This window comes from Stylophora pistillata, chromosome 6 (genome assembly GCF_964205215.1).
Source record: "Stylophora pistillata chromosome 6, jaStyPist1.2, whole genome shotgun sequence".
Classification (NCBI taxonomy): Eukaryota; Metazoa; Cnidaria; class Anthozoa; order Scleractinia; family Pocilloporidae; genus Stylophora; species Stylophora pistillata.
Window position 1 is genome coordinate 1,618,612 of NC_142524.1, and position 16,990 is coordinate 1,635,601.

At 39.3% G+C, this 16,990-nt stretch overlaps 3 protein-coding genes across 3 annotated transcripts; 1 reads left to right on the plus strand and 2 right to left on the minus strand.

Annotated features, from left to right (window-relative positions):
• The first annotated feature begins 31 nt into the window (after nt 1-31).
• LOC111346364 (phosphomevalonate kinase-like) lies at nt 32-1,963 on the plus strand. Its single transcript, XM_022953648.2, has one exon. The coding sequence runs from the start codon at nt 56-58 to the stop codon at nt 671-673; it is 618 nt and encodes a 205-aa protein (XP_022809383.2). The 5' UTR covers nt 32-55; the 3' UTR covers nt 674-1,963.
• Nucleotides 1,056-3,411, minus strand: LOC111346361 (retinol dehydrogenase 13). Its single transcript, XM_022953645.2, has one exon. The coding sequence runs from the start codon at nt 3,388-3,390 to the stop codon at nt 2,419-2,421; it is 972 nt and encodes a 323-aa protein (XP_022809380.2). The 5' UTR covers nt 3,391-3,411; the 3' UTR covers nt 1,056-2,418.
• A 5,944-nt stretch (nt 3,412-9,355) lies between these two features.
• On the minus strand, nt 9,356-14,796 carry LOC111346365 (uncharacterized). Its single transcript, XM_088762449.1, has 3 exons — nt 14,656-14,796; nt 11,035-11,752; nt 9,356-10,650 (listed from the first exon to the last, which is right to left on the minus strand). The coding sequence occupies exons 2-3, from the start codon at nt 11,732-11,734 to the stop codon at nt 9,611-9,613; spliced, it is 1,740 nt and encodes a 579-aa protein (XP_088618575.1). The 5' UTR covers nt 11,735-11,752; nt 14,656-14,796; the 3' UTR covers nt 9,356-9,610.
• Nucleotides 14,797-16,990: the final 2,194 nt, after the last annotated feature.

The window sequence follows — 16,990 nt, forward strand, 5'->3', positions numbered from 1 at the left end:
AGAGAGGGAGAGCTGGTGCGAGCTCTCATGAGTCAGCGGTGTCCAATTTTAGAAGATGTTCAAGATGGCGGACGTTAGTGACCAACAACATTTACCAAAAGTTATCTTCATTTTAAGCGGAAAGCGAAAATCAGGAAAAGATTTTGTAGCTAATAAACTAAAAGAAACATTTAGGCACGATATATGCGAGATAATAAGGCTTTCTGGACCGCTGAAATATGAATACGCCCAACAACATGGACTTGATTTTGGTCGCCTACTTGATTCAACAACTTACAAGGAATTTTATCGTCAAGATATGATCCGCTGGGGAGAAGAGAAGAGAAGGATAGATCCCTCATACTTCTGCAAATTAGTGACAAAAATGGTGTCCTCTGCAACCCCTGAAGAAAGTCGAACAGTTCAAAAGCCCGTGTGGATAATATCTGATGCTCGGAGAAAATCGGACGTAAATTATTTTAAAACGAACTACGATAAAGTTTTACACGTTCGGATTGTTGCTTTAGAAGACGTAAGAAAATCAAGAGGTTGGGTATTTACTGCTGGTGTTGATGATGCTGAATCTGAATGCGGTCTAGATGATGAAAAATTCGATTTTGTAATTCACAACAATGGGGACGATAATGAGAAACTTAACAGTGAATTTAATTCTTTACTTAGATATGCTTGTTAATGCCTCCTCTTGTTCGAGACAAGCATACTTTCAACATTAGATAGAGTTTTGAGTATTGCAGTCTTCAAAAAAGAGATCCTTCTAGGAAAACAGGAAATAGGCCTGGGTTTGGACAGGGGAATGATAAATGTAAAAAGACACTCTTCTTTAATATTATATTAAAGAAACCCAACCTTGTTGCAGTGATAGAGATAATTGGGATAGCAATGAATAGTTCATTTAAGCCATTAACTTTATTTAAAGAAATGGCCATTAGGTAGGCAAGCTATCTTTGGCACTGGAGCAGTTAAGGTCATTTAATCCCCACTTCTGTAACTGTCACTTCAGCACTTGAAGGAGCAGGGTTAGTGACAAGTGTAAAATGCAAATCTTCTGATGCCTGTCACACTACAAAATCACAATTTATTTCTTTTATTTTCCAGAACACACATTATTAATATTTATTATTAATATTTAGAGTTAACAGACAAAAAATGACCAGCATGATGTGGAGAGCTCAATTTTCTTGTTGATCCTTTAACTCCTTGAAGTGATTTACAAGTAATTTCTCTTTGTAATATCCATACATTATCCAGGAAACAGGTAATTAGAATACTTAAACTTATCAGGTACAAGCTATCTCAATCTTAAACCAAATTCTCATAACTAACTTACGAGGAAATATACAGCAGCTAAAGGAGAGAATCAACAATTATATCTTGGGAACTAATGGGTTAATATACCTCAGCAGGGTGGGTTAAAATACCTCAGCAGGGTGGGTTAATATACCTCAGCAGACTGTGTTCCTTTCGCTTTCCTTCCAATTGTCACACATTTCTAGTTCACCGGTGAACTAGTAATAGGAAAGCTAACTAGATGTTAGAATTATTATAAAAATAATGTTGGAGATAGAAATATTTTAAAAATAGTAATTGTAATTTAAAGATATTTACTAACATTTGCAAAAAAATATTCCAATAAACAAAGAAAGTAAAGTTGATTTACATATTCAAAATAAATATACATTTTTGTCATTTGAGTGTGATTAGCAATAAAATCTCAAAAACTTCGAAAAAGGTAATGGATCACTCTGTTGTAAAATGGCACAACAAGCTTCTCCCTCTTACAGCATTTTTCGTAAAGCATTGGCAAGCATATAGGGTGGGTCTAACAGGAGAGGGGGGGGTGAGACATCTGACTTACCCACCCCACCCATTTTGCACTTGCCTCTGCTCACCTGAAAAACACACACAAAAAAGATGACTGCTCAGCAGGTTACACACTACCTCTGAACGGAGGTTCACAGAAGTTTAATAGAGAAAAAAATTAAACTCCAGGATCATGCCAGCTCTTTGATAACCTGAGCTATAGTGAAATAGAAACATAACATGAGAGAATTCCTCACTTCACTGTCACACTATCTGGGTCATCTTAAATTAACCATTTCACTCTGCAGATTGATATATAAATTCTCTGTATTGTCTAGCATACATTTTTTACCATTTTAACTCTAAGAATTTGTTGTTAACTCATATAATATTGCCAACTAATATTTTGATTTCTTCTCACATCCCTTTTCATGAAGAAAACATACTGAAACTGAAAAGAAAATTTTCTTTTTTGGTCATTCCTTGGAGTTAAGAGTTAAACATATGTCTTGTGGTGCACCTATCACAGCTACAAAATGTTCTACTTTTTCAAGATATTTAAAGCTTAATAAAAAGCATTTTACTTTGTAAGTAGTGTCACTGCATGGATGCACGCTTTCAAATAGTTTTTTCTAGACCAACCAAATGTGCACTAACTTCCCACAGTTTTTTGGCTGCTCCATCATCTTTTCCCTGAGCCGCCGGTTCCTTAGGCTTGCAGTCACTGTAATACAGTCCAGACTCTACATCATCTGCCACGGCGCAATGAATTGTTGTTTGTGCTCCCTGAAGAGAAGTTTTGAAAAAAAGCCAAGCGAGAGGTGCCAAAATCAAACCTGCGAGTTTGGACTTCGCAAAAGATGTGTGACGACCCAATTCGGTTTTCACAACACCAGGGTGTACAGCAGCGACTAAAATATCGGTATCATCCAGCCGTTTGCTCAGTTCGCGAGTGAACAAGACATTAGCAAGTTTACTCTGTGAGTAGGCAGAACCTGGGCTGTACTCTTGTTCACTTTGCAAATCATCAAAGCGTATTTTCCCTCTCACGTGCGCTAGAGAGCTGACATTTATGATGCGACTTGGCTGCGATCTTTCCAGCATATCTAACATAAGATTTGTAAGAAGGAAGTGGCCCAAGTGATTGACGCCGAGTTGCATCTCAAAGGCATCTTCTGTTTTCCAATATGGACAACGCATGATGCCTGCATTATTGATAAGAATGTCCAGTCGATCTTCAGTTTGGTGGAATTCCTCCGCGAATTTTCTCACAGACTTGAGCGAAGCAAGGTCGAGTTCTTTCACGAAGACCTTGTCATTTCCTGTTGTTTTTCGTATTTCATTAGCAGCAGCGTTTGCCTTGTCGAGGTCTCGGCAAGCCAGGATCACCCGGGCGCCCCTCTGGGCGAGATCTAAGGCTGTTTCTCGCCCTATTCCTGTGTTTGCTCCTGTGACGATTACTGTCTTACCATGTAGTTTCGCTTTACTGTGACAAACTCCTCCAGCGAAGTAGTTTCTCAACAAGAAAATGCCACCAGCACCAGTAGCTACAGTCGTCAGAGGTCCAGCTAACTTCCACATGCCCGCCATGCTGAGTTAACATTATTTCGTCTTAAAGTTTCTTTAGTGTGCGACCGCTGGTAATAATGCCTGTAGTCTCTACCGTTTGCGCGTGGCTCGACAGAGCTGAATAACGTATGCACGTTAGATGCGTTAGGTTTTGCCGCGGAAACCCGGACTTTGGGCGCTTTCCATTCAACGAAAATCACGGGTTCAAAATGTCGGTATTTTCGCTGGCCGAATGGAACGCGTCCGACCGTATCCAAGAGGGTACACTCAAACGTATTCCTAAATTTTCGAAAACTTATCCTGGAACTTTTCCCGTTCCATTCGATTTCAGACCGGAAATCTCGAAAATTTTGGTCAAACGGAAAGCGCCCTTGAGTCGTTCTCATGGTTGATTTCTGTTGCTTCGAGGCGTTGTTTTCCTAGCCGCTTTTCTTTTACAGAACAACCTCCAAAAACTTGGTACACCCCCGAAAAATGTTCAAAAATTAATTTTCTCGTTAAAACCTCTGGAAATAGGAAAGTGCCTTCGACGAAAACAGAGTTCCTAGGTTTTTAAAGACAGCCCTTATTACTTTCCACTAATTTCGCTAAAATTTTAGACCTAGGACTTTTGAGCCTGCGTTGTTGACAGCATACCCTCTGACGTCGCATTTCATTATTCAGCTCTGTCGCGTGGCTCAGGTTTATCAGAGTTAAAATCCTCGAGTTAGTTATTAAGATTTGAATTTTAACTCCGTAGTTGAATATTTAGCAATTGAGAGTCGTTTCTTGAAGAAGTCTTAAGCACTAAGACGAGATCCAAATATCAAAAAAGGTACAAGCCAAACTCCCAAAATTAAATTGTTATTAATATTCCTTCTTTGTTAAGATAATAAAGTTTTGGAACGATCTTCCTAGTAACGTAATCAAATGCCATGATAGTCCAAATATCAACAAGTTTAAGCTAAGATTGAAGAATCACATGAATATTTATTCAATGGACATTGAAAATGCTTTTCATCAGAGACCTAAAACCCACTCTGAACGTGCAAAGCGATTCAATTCGCGCAAAAGTATTTGTTTAATTAGCTCCTATCATATTTATGCTAATTTAGTGTTACACCTTGCCACACACTTTGTAATTTTTTATTTCTCCTTGACAATGGCGTCATGATGACACCGAAACGTCGGTTTTTATCGTTAGTTTTTGCCAGTCTTTGAATGGACATTCCATACTTTTTTAGTGATATTTCTGGAATTTTTATGTACATTTTTTATGAACTTGCATCTATATAAATATATATATTTTTATTTTTTTATCGCTATATTTCTATAGTTTCTTTTCCATTTAGGAGTTCCTTGATATAGGGTTAACCTCCGGATTTCCTTTTCCTAACAGTGCTTATTAAAACAGTGCTTGTTATTTTTTAAATAAAGTATTGTAAGTCCAGATGTGTCCTTTTTCTATGAGTCTTTAGGGATTGCAAACGTTTTCAGGAATACATGCACCGTTTGCAAATATGACGACGATACCTCCAAAGCGAGGCTCCTCGTAACAACGCCGTTGCCAAGGGCTGGCTGCGTCTGTTTTCAAGTACTTCGTGCCAGCTAATACCAGGTTGGCTTGTGCTTTCTTTAGGCCTAGGCCTCCATCATGTGTTCTTTTATCAGAGATGAGTAATTGGAAGAAAGTACCATAAAAGTAAAATAATTCTAGACTTTTAACGGAAGTTACAGTCTGGAAGGTACGTCTTGAATTACGCTTTGTTATGAAGGTTCGATTGTCTTCTCATTTAATAAAATGCTGCACCAAGTTTTACTGTATGTTTTCTGTTTTGGCTTCTTTTCAACGTAAAGCATGGAGAGACCTGTGGAGAAGATGCATGTAAATGAACTTAAAGAACGTCTCCGCAGCAAAAATGTGAGCCTCAAAGGATTTGAACTTCAACCTGGTCCTGTTGGCTCCTCTAGTTCACATGACATCCTGTCTGATCTTCGGGATTTGTCAACGAAAAATGGGCTTAAAATTATTCATCAAAATATCAGAGGCCTCGTGGCGAATAAGGATAGTCTATGCCAAATGATCGATGATTCCAAGCATATAGACATCATATCCCTCAGTGAGACTCATCTATCGGACAGTGAAGAGGCTCAAGTTCAACTGAATGGCTATACGTTCATTAATAGACCGAGGAAAACAGGCAAAGGTGGAGGTGTGGGAGTTTATATCTCCTCTTCTGTCCCCTTTCATAGAAGACTAGACCTGGAACGCGATGGGATCGAATGTATCTGGATAGAAATTCTATTTCCAAAATCTAAGGGTATCCTTATTGGTTTTATTTATCGCCCCCCGAGTTCTTCAAAGCATCTTTGTGCAGATTTTGAAAATAAACTGGAGTCGATGCTTTCTGCTGTATCATCTGAAAACAAAGAATGCATTTTGACAGGCGATATCAACTGCAATTATTTGGTAAGCTCAGACAACAAAGAACTGAAGGTAATGCTATTGTCTTTTGGCCTTAAACAGCTAATCAAGGATCCTACGAGGGTAACACAAGATTCAAAAACACTGCTAGATGTGATTTACACAAATCGCCCTCAGAATGTTTATAGTGTTAAAACCATTCCCGCCGGCTTAAGTGACCATGATATGATTGGTTGTGTCCGGAAGCTGCATAACCATAAATTCCAGCCAAGAACCATCACCTGTCGAAACTATGCTAATTATGATCCTATATCCTTTTGCAATGATTTACGGTCCAATAGTCTCACACCTGTCTTTAAATCCTCCTGTGTTAATGAAGCATGGTCTTTTTTGAAAGCCATTCTGAAAAAATGTATTGATAAGCATGCGCCAGCTATAAAGAAGAGGATCAAAGGGAAACTCGGCCCATGGCTTACACAGAAGGTAAAGCAAGAAATGAATACCAAAGATCAGCTTTTGAGAAAAGCGAGAAAGACAAATCGTGAAATTGACTGGTCTTCGTACAAGCGCCAACGAAACAAAGTTAACGGTATGGTAAAAAATTGCAAAAGCAGGTATCACCGTGAACTCTTAGAGGAGACTGTGGGTTCACCTAACAAATTTTGGTCAGCTATTAAAAAACTATACCCTACAAAGTCTACAAAGGAACCAGGAGCAGCTTTTCTCGTTAATGGAGCAGTAGAAACCGACAAAGAGGTTATTGCAAATTCGTTCTGCAAATTCTTCACTGATGTTGCGGGATCTCTAAAAAGAAAGATCTTCCCTCTTTGTAATTTTGTCTGGAAAAGGCCCCTTACAATAGACACTCAGCAGCCGCTAGAGAACTTTGAGTTTAGATCAGTCTCGGATATATATAAGGTTGTCTTTAATGCATTAAAGAGCCTTAAGAGAAATAAGTCCTCTGGCCTTGACAACTTTCCTTCTGGAATGTTAAAGGACTCTGCTGATATAATAGCCAAGCCTCTCACGCATATAATTAACCTGTCTCTCGCAACAGGGTCTATACCTACTGACTGGAAAGCGGCTAAAATTGTACCACTTTTTAAATCTGGTTCAATGGCCGAAATCGACAATTATAGGCCTATTTCAATACTTTCTTCAATGTCAAAGATCCTGGAGAAAGTGGTATTTAAGCAGCTGATGGCTCATTGTGAACAGAATGGTCTACTTTCTCATTTTCAGTACGGCTTCCGTCGCATGCGCTCTACTGAACTGGCCGTTACTCATCTAACCGATGTTATCAGAAGAGAAGGTGAGAATGGTAACCTGACAGGCTGTGTTTTCATCGATCTATCAAAGGCGTTTGACACCATCAGTCACTCTGGCCTCCTGAGCAAGCTTTCAACTTACGGAGTTCGTGGAACAGAACTCGCATGGTTCACTGATTACCTTTTCTGCAGATCACAAGTTGTCCAATATAAAGGCGTGCTATCAGAACCTCAACCCATTCTCACAGGTGTTCCTCAGGGAAGTATCCTGGGTCCTATCTTATTCATTATCTTTTTCAACGATGTACATAAACCGCTTCAACACTCGAAGATTATCACTTATGCCGACGATTCAGTCATCTATACCTCTTCTAAAGATATTGATACTATACAGAGAAGCCTTAGCGAGGATATGAATAACCTGTGCGAGTGGTTTAAAGACAACGAACTGATCATTAACCTAAAAAAGGACAAGACGGAGTCTATGTTATTTGGAACAGCTAAAAGAATCAACCTTCAAGACAAGGAACTTAAACTTTCTGTTAATGGGACACTCATCAATAACACCTCTACCTATAAGTACTTAGGTGTTCACCTTGACTCATCACTAAACCTTGCGTCACATTTTGACCGAATCTATAAAAAAGCTGCAACCAGAATTAATCTCTTGCGATCAATTCGTCCTTTGATCGACCAAAAGTGTGCAGAATCGATCTATAACACTATGATCGCACCTATTTTTACCTATTGCGGAACACTTGGTCTTAGCTTTCCGGATTACCGAAAGGAAATGATAAAGAACATCGAACGACGAGGCTTTAAAGTTATTGGCAATAGTTCTTTTAATCCCCCATCCGTGAACAATTTGATCAAGCGTAAAAGCTGTTTGTTTGTTTTCGACTGTCTCCTGAATAATGTTTGCACACCCTTTAAGAACTACTTCGAAAGACTGGTTCATTCTAAGGCCACTAGGAATAACGGTATATCAGTGAAATTACCCAAAGTACGTTTAGAATTTGGTAAAAAGAGCTTCTGTTACCAAGGAGCAAAGACTTTCAACAACCTGCCTGCTGAACTAAGGTCGTTAGATTCGAGACTGAAATTTAAGAACAAATTGCGAGATTATTTTAGTTAAAAATTCGATCTAAACGTGGTTATAGGTATCCTTTTTCAGAGCATTTTATTTTATTGTATGCTTTTCTAGACCTTAAGATCAATGATTATATCTTCTTAAGTTTTATTTTATTTATTTATTTATTATTTTGACAGGACCCCAAGGACAACAGTGTTACACACTGATGGGTTTTCAATCCTGTATAAAAATTTGTTATTATTATTATTATTATTATTATTATTATTATTAACAGTGAAAGCACAACTAGTCGCAAAGTAAGCGAAGACTGGTTTACGATTTATTCAAGCTTTGAACAACAACAGAAAAACCAAACACACAATTAATGCAATGGTTAGTTTATCAAAACAACAGGGGTTAAAAGACACGCCTTAAGTCTTCTTGGATCTGTCGTTGAAAGGCTGTGATAAGTGATCTTTCCTCCGTCCGGCCCTACTCGATATCCGCTCTTACAGTATAGCGGCACGCAACAGTTATCAGGCATGTTATACCACTCAGAAGATCACTTGTAATGGTATTGGGACCAAATTCTAAACATGGAAGAACCCACTTATCAGGTATATAAGCCGAAATGTAATGAAATGCATTCTGTAAACAAAACAGTTCTGAATACTCAGCAATCCTGAGAAGACCGTAATCGAACGTTCATAACATTTTATCCATTTCTTTCTCTGGGGGACAGAACTGGAATTTTTCTTCATTCTCCCAGGTTTAAAATTTATTCAACGTAAGCTTGAATAAAATCTTAAATAAAGAGCGTTTGCACAGCGCTTGGTCTTAGCTCGTTTGCTCTGGTAAGTTTTTCTTCTCATCTAAATGAACACCATGAAATTGAATATGGAAAGACACATTTACCTCTCATGTGTCAAGATGACGTTGTGAAGCTGAGAACTTTGGCAACATTGCTCTTGATTTACAGCCAATTGATATGATTCCACTCTAAGACCCTCACCAAAAGGTTTTTTAGACCAGTCCTATTATTTTGTTTATCACACCTTTGCTGACCTTACTCTAACTGGCCTCAGAGGGGTGTTTTGCAATTTTCAGCAAGTGGACAGGGGAAGGATAGAAGGCTACCAGAAATTCTGATAATTAACGTGAATCTTCGTCACCGAATTCTTCATAAAAATATTCTATAAGAATCAGTTGTCGTCTCTTTTGCCGGGATAAACAAATATCTAATCCGTCTTTGAGGTATTTTTATTATAACCTACCAGATACAGAGGTGCCAATCACAATCACAGGTGATGATATGCGATAAACCCGAAACTTGAGTCCCAACAAACAAGTTTGTGAGGGAAAAATAACACCTACTGCTAGAATTACACTGAACAGTTTACTAGTAATTATTAGAAGTTTTAGCATTGGCAACAAAATCCCACAAGGTTTGAGATCACGGTCTGTGAACATGGTGCCTGATCAGTACTAAATCATCTTTTATTTGGACTTGAACCTCTTTCCTCCACTTTTCTTTGCTTTCTTGACAAGTACTTCATCTCGCATGGCGGGCATGATTCCCTTATTGAAGGCGAAGCTCAAAAGCTCATCGACATCTTTAATGTTGGGATATTCACGCATCGCCCACTTGAGGTAAACCAGGAATTCATTCCAGTCGATGTAACCGTCATTATCCATGTTGATAGCTTGTAAGGCCTGTCGTGTGTCAGTGCATTTGAAGCAGCCAAAGTAGGGAGACATGAAGCCGTTGTAGAAGGAGTCGAAGTTAAGCTGGTCGTCATTCAGTTTATCTTCTTCTATATCCCACTCGTTCCAAATACCGCGAACCTCTTCAATGAGATGTTGGGCGTGCACACTCTTCACTTCGGCTCTTTCGATGACTTCTGACATCTTGGTCGTGAGTTTTCCTCCTGAACGATCAAACAACATAGCCATGCCAGCTGCACTCATGTATTCTTCCTTCGTGTTGCACGTCAGGTCTGTAATCATTTGTTTCTTCATTGCAGCAGCTATTTCGTCTGTAAACTGCGGATCTTCACCAAACAAATCTTTCAGCCTTTCCAGGATCATATCTTCGGAGGCAAGTGTACTGATCCTCACCGGCGCCTCTTCTCCAAAGAACTCAGCAAGGTCAAAGTCGGTTTCTCCAACGGTTCCACCAGCTATGCCTCCAAAGTCAAATGCTAAGTCCAGTGCCCTGTCGCCATAGATGACTTGCTTGGGATGGGGTGGAAGGCCAGTGGTGATCTTAGTCACATTAGATGCAGCATCCCTCAGCTTGTTGCAATTATATTGTTTCAGGACCTTTTCGTTTCCCATTCGGACGAGGTTCATCAGCGTGACTGTAGAACATGCGTGGCCAAGGGCAGCTCCTTCCTCGCAGAGGCTTGCCCAGATACCGTTAGCTCCGTTGACAAGGCATTCAAGCTGCACCATTTCTCCAAGAGCCCATTTCTTGTGAACATGAGCCAAGAGGTGTCCAGAAGTCCACTCATGGGAATCCATGATCTTACGTACACCTTATCGATGTGACAAACACTCAAGTTAGTATGTAATGGTTAACTTACATCGCCATCCTCGTAATAATGCATAACAAAGAACTGATAAGCAGACCTTAACTTTTGCGGCTGAAAAATCTTCAGAGAATGTTTTTATTTTAAACCCACTATGCTCTTTAGATAATTTAAGAAATATATCATTACCGAGGACAATGAATAAGACAGAAAACAACAACAACAACAACAACACGGACAACCATAGGACTGATTAATTGGAAACATCATGTGGTGAATTCTCTTACTAATTAGTTTGTTTGATGCATAGTTTGTTTTACTGTCACTTTCGCGGATCTGAAAGAAATAAATCACCTACAGGAGTATCAACTATTTAGCTTCCAGGCTTACCAGCGGTCCAAGCTCCAACCTCCTCGGGTAAAAACTTGCCTGTTGGCTCCTCAAACATGATTCCAAAAGGACGTTCAGCTGCAGGCCTGGACGCAAGGTAGTCCACAACAGTAAACAACCGCTCCATTTCATAGACCATGGCGTCCGGAAAGTCCCGCAGATTTACAAGGATCTTGGCATCTGGGGACAGATAAGTTCGGCTCCATTTGAATCTTTCGGTCAGCAGCTGGCACACGTCCTCCGTGGTGAACTTCTCCCAATCAATGCTCTCTGTGGCCAGATCTATCTCAATGATAGGATTGATCAATCCCTGTTCTTGCATCTTCCTTAGACCCACTGGAATAGTTTTGGTGTCAGGAACACCTTGAGAGACTGGGACGATAAACTCACTGAATGCAAATAGGTTGCTGAGGTCTTCTTTACCTTCCTCACAATCACGGACGATCTGTTTGACCCAGGCGTCGTCAACACGTGTCATTTGGGAATAGGCCGCCACAATTTTGTACTGGAATCCACACTTTCTGACCTCATCGTAAATCTTGCGTTTGTTTTCTAGTGTGTGCCCACGGAGCTGACCCACAGTGCTCTCACGAAGTGAATTGTCCAGCACAATGAGATCCAGGTCTTTCAGTCTAGCTCGTTTCTTTTTCTCTTGTGCAATGTTACCATTAACTTCCTTTATGAGCTCTTCAAATGGCATGTTACGGCAGATCTAAATCTTATTAAAGAAAAAGATAATAAATATGATATATACTCGTAATTAATCACCCAGCTTTTTAGCAATCTTTGAATATTCTTCTAGACACAATGATAGCTGACCGGTATGAAGGTGCGAGAGGACGTTTTGTGAACTACCAGGAGGCGAATCCCTTGCCTAATTGCTGAAAACATACATCGAACTACATAACAAGAATTTCATGTTTAAACTGTTGCGAATGGCAGGTGTAAGACCTGAACTCATATTGGATTATTTTGTTAACGTCCATCACAACTTTACCTTTGCTGTATTCCTTTATGATAATGTTAGTTAATTAATCATGAACGTTTTTCAGTTGTTTATTCCTAAATTTGACTATGCATTCATTGGACTAAGTGCGATAAAAGTGTGCAGTCAGTCAACCACATTACCTCTTCCGTTCCACTTCAACCAAAACTGTATTTTAAGGGTCAAAATATTTGCTGGCGAGCCCTAGGATGTAATATCGCAGACATGCGCAGTCGATTGCCTTTTTTATCCGGGATGTTTGTGATGACATCACGTAAAATACACGTGGAAAGATCGCTCGATTTCAAGCAATAGCTGATTTCTGTTACAAATCAAGGACACGATAAACGAGATCAGTTTTTAATATAGATGTCTAATTGTTTGTGGAAGTATTGATCAAGTTCATGAACGGTTTAATGACGACTCTCGAGGAAGGCACGAGATTTTTTTGTGTTTGGCTGCTATTTGAGCAATTTTTGCCGATTCGCGAATGGAGGTGCCAAGATATCGATTGTCCTACTTCATGGAGCTCATTTTTTTCTCTGTAATTATGTCGAATTACAATTCAACATAATTTCTTATTGTTTTTCATAATAACCTTTAGCTACAGGCTGTTTAGGTACACAAAGGTGCGGAAAGTTGCGCAAATTTTTTCTCACGGGGAAAAAAAAAAAAAGGAAGGCTTTTGTTCGGCTGCCTGCTCAGTCACCCCTGAGGCATTAACTTAGAGACGGATTTAATTTCGTTTTTAAATTCTACAGAAGAGCTGGATGAGTATTCTTTCGTGATAAAAACCTAAGTGACTAAACAAAGAGAACTCTTGAGTCAGTAAGACCTTGTCTGAACTAAGATTAGTAAAACAATAGTTATTATTTTACTATATATTGCTTCCTGCTCCTAAACAAAAGGATAAAGATATCGAGGTTTCCAGAAGCATCAAACCACACGGGATCCGTTGGAACTGACGCAAAGGGGGGGGGGGTAGCTTTTGGTTTATTCGATAATAATCTGTGCTGAATTAATAAAATCTTGGTAACCCTGAATGATTTTTTATACATCTTTGAACTCCCAAGATTGACTTTACACAGGAAATATCACTCTACTCAAACACATCAGTCCTTTTCACCAGGACGTTATCCGTCTCAATATGTCACGTAACCCCATATGCCCCAGCTGGAAACTGGAATTATTAAATATGATAAAAATGGGGGACAAATTAAAATAGAGTCGCAGTCACTCTATTTTAGGAAAACTCCAATATCGACTAATGAGCAAATGTCAATCACTCTGTAGTGCAGGAAAAAAAAGTGCGCTCATCAAACAAACATTTGCATGACACCCCACACGATCATAGTTTGCAAAAAACGAAGCAGCATAAGAAATATTATCTGTTGAATGTTGACTTTCTCAGCGGCGATATTTGAGCTTGTACCTTCCTTTTTACTATCAAGACTGTGATTCTTGAACCGATTCAATCTGACATAGTGTGAACGCTTGTAATAATGTACGCACAAGAATTTCAGCTTGCTCATTGACCGAGAACACTTCAATTAATCCTGAACAGTGCATAAAGTTGAAATTCGGAGTGCAAATAGTTGAAATTGACTGCAGAAAGTTGAAATTAAATTGATTGACAGAAAGTCGCGAAAGTGAGGAGAAGGTTAAAATAAAGTTTCAACGTTTTAGTACAGAGTTTGAGGGAGAATTCCGAAAACAAAGACTGCAAACAGAGGAAAAACAATTGCTAAAAGTCTGGCAGTCTTTGTCTTCCAAAAACGGCCACGAAAGTATGATCTGGATGCCCTGAATAAAACTCTCGAGGAGTTTCACGTGTCAGTTCGTAAGAAAGCGAGGAAAGTTACTGTTGTTGATAATTAGTAATTATCAAAAGCAAAAACCCCAACGACACAGAATCATGATTTCTTTAGAAACTAGCCCCCTCTACACACAATTAAGACTGAGCCACCTAGCCGGATCGAACGCCGATATTTCAGATATTTGTCGACGAGTTCTGTACTGTAAATAAACGCTTTCAACTGCAGTTCAATTACGGTCAAAATTCAAAATCCTCCGCCGGTCACATCGAGAGAAACTCTAATTAGAATACATGCGTAGTTGGGTCCCGATATCATTAGAATCTTAGCTCTAGCGTTATATTCCACTTTCTGCGACGACTGAATTGTCTGATATTTGTAATTAATTTTTGTTTGCAGCGAAGACGGATTGCTTCGTCCGATGTATCGATCGGGATTGCCGGATTAACAAAAATTTACTGAAACTCATCTCTACGAGCAGTGTTCATTTCTTTCTTCGAGCCTGAAGGTTTACATGCGTTCTTTAGCTAACTAGAGGCAGCATTTGTTTTGAGAAAACATAGCGAAAGTCAAAAAAATTAACAACAAAATAAAGAGATTGGAAGCTATCATGTAGAGCCCTCCATAACTGAATCCCCCGTATCCCTGCTAATTAGCCTCGTTCAAGCCCATGAAGCAGCCGAATATGATCGAATGTAGCACTGATAATTCGAAACTGATAAAGCTCCGGCTGTTAAGGGGGAACGGGAAAAGGTGTTACTCTACCAAGATATTCAGAAAGTAGGACAAAAAGCTAAGAGAATTTAAAGGCGTCATACTTACCGGACTGTTCCCTTCACGTCAACCAGTTGGATCAGAAGCAAATGATAAATTGACAGGAAACGTTCCTCAAGTAGCTTACCTAAAAGGGGCGTACTTGACCATCTGAACAAAGAAATTGAATGCATGTCAAAAAAGCATGCAGGCGTGGGAAGCAAAGTCAACAGACAACAGACAGCTTGGTGGATATCACACCAGTTTGATGTCATCTCCCTCACAAATGAAACTTAAAGTTCAGCACTCTTCGCGGCGCGGCGCGGCGCGGCGCGGCTCGATTAACAGGCGTCTGTCGATGCTGTTAAGGCAGCAGTATTCAGTTGCTCTGTTTTCTAATAAACAGCCTAACAGTTCACTTTTCTGCTTTAGCATCTATCAGCCGTTTAACCTCTGAATGTGACCAGCATGTCATTTCTCCTTACGATGTCTCTCCTTGATTCAAACATCAAAGTCACCGAAGATAAAGGAAATAATTACTAACTAAAGAAGCTCTTGATTGTTAAACGGTATATAAAACAGTATAGAGAATATTGTTGCTAAAGTGCGTTTGCGTTCGCACCATTTGGAAAATGGAGGGGTCAGCATTTTGATCACAGATAGATTTGATTCAGAGAGCTATAGCACTGAACATAACTTATCCAATTCACCTTTTAGGCGTTAGATTTCACGTGTAGTGTCGGGTGAGTTTTTAAGTAAACAAACCGCAAAAAACTCGTAAAGTTTCAGGTCCAAAATGTCCTATCAGAAGAATAAAAGCGACTTTAAAGCCATGAATGTGGCAGAACTTAAAAAATATTTGCAGGAACGTGGAGTTTCAGTAAGCGGATATGTGAATACTTCGCTGGTAAAAATCGCCTCCGCAGTCGAAAGAATGGTTTTGCCACTGGATCCAAACTTCGAAAAGGATCAAACCAATGATGCATACATTTTAATATTTCATGCTATGCTAATTCCTAATCCATTTTCCCTGAAGACCGCGAACAGCTTCAACTCGTCGCCGCCGTCTGGGTTGTACGACATTTAATAGTAGTAGTATAGTAGTAGTAATAAGTTCTTTATTTAATGTGGCACCACACTTAGCTACAAGCTACTTTCCAGGAAGCCCACAACAAAATATTCAACAAAAAATTACAACATAGATTAAGAATTATGTACATAAAGTAAAATATTATTACAAAAAGGATATCGCAAATTTAAATATATATTTGTATACATGTGTAGTAAAACAGAGATCAAAAAACTAAAAACTTAAAATTTTAGGCGACGGATATCGTAAAGAAACGTTCTTGTGCCAGCCTTTGCGCGTATAGCATCTGGTAGCGCGTTCCAAGTCTTAGCAGCCAAATAACGAAATGACTTAAGACCATGCTTGGTTCTGTTAACCTTAGGTAAGGAAAGCATGTTAGTGCCTCTTAAATTGTAATCAGTCCTCCTTGGTTTGACTAAGTCAGCAATAGGTCTGGGAGCCTTATATCGAACGCAGTTATTGACCGTTGGCAACAGGTCTTGAATCCTACTACTCTTCAATGTTGTATGCAAGCGCGCCCATATAATCAAGCAAGTCTTCATATGAAATACCCTTATCTTTCTATACACATCTAAGCGCACGTTGATTTACCCTTTCCATTTTCTTTGTATTCCTTTCCCTACAGTGGTGCCATATCTGGCTACAATAATCAAAGTGAGGTAAAATAAAATGTATTCTTCTGATTGGACATTCTGAACCTGGAACTTTTGGAGTTTTTTCAACTTTTCGAGACTTGGACCTCGACACTTTCGAGCAATAGAAAAATTGTTTAGTGAAGGGAACGTAAAATAGCGACTCGTAGTTCGTACACGTGTAGTAATTTCTTGAGGCCAGATGTTCGAACTTTCGCGGTTGAATGATGGCAGATACTTCTGTTGCAACAGAATTATGTTAATGACTGTTTACACGGCCACAGAAATTAACATTAAAGTAGCAATATTTAAGAGGAATTGATGTCTTAAAACTGTAACATTGTAGCATTTTTGACTGTGGATTTGCCGCCACCATCCTCCTGTAGTCCCAGCAACAGACGGGTGGATATTACACCATCATGTCGTCATCTCCTTCACATATGAAACCGAAAGTTCAAGGCCCTCAATTACCCCACAAATGTCGATGGAAGGTAGTAGTTTCTAGTTTTTCTGTTCTCTGATAAGAAGCCTTATAATTAACATTTTTCTTTAGGGAATTTTGATATGAGGTAATCACTTGTCTATGACAATGGTTTGAAAACGGAAGAGTCGGTCAGCATTTTGATCTCTGATTCGCTGCCACTTAAACGACTCATAATTCCTATTCTTCATTTTCAACAGT

Bases quoted from the DNA above. Each gene is read 5' to 3' on its own strand.
- LOC111346364 (XM_022953648.2), top strand. From the start codon at position 56: ATGTTCAAGATGGCGGACGTTAGTGACCAACAACATTTACCAAAAGTT.
- LOC111346361 (XM_022953645.2), bottom strand. From the start codon at position 3,390: ATGGCGGGCATGTGGAAGTTAGCTGGACCTCTGACGACTGTAGCTACT.
- LOC111346365 (XM_088762449.1), bottom strand. From the start codon at position 11,734: ATGCCATTTGAAGAGCTCATAAAGGAAGTTAATGGTAACATTGCACAA. The intron at 10,651-11,034 runs GTAAGCCTGGAA...CACATCGATAAG, and splicing joins GGTTGGAGCTTGGACCGCTG to GTGTACGTAAGATCATGGAT.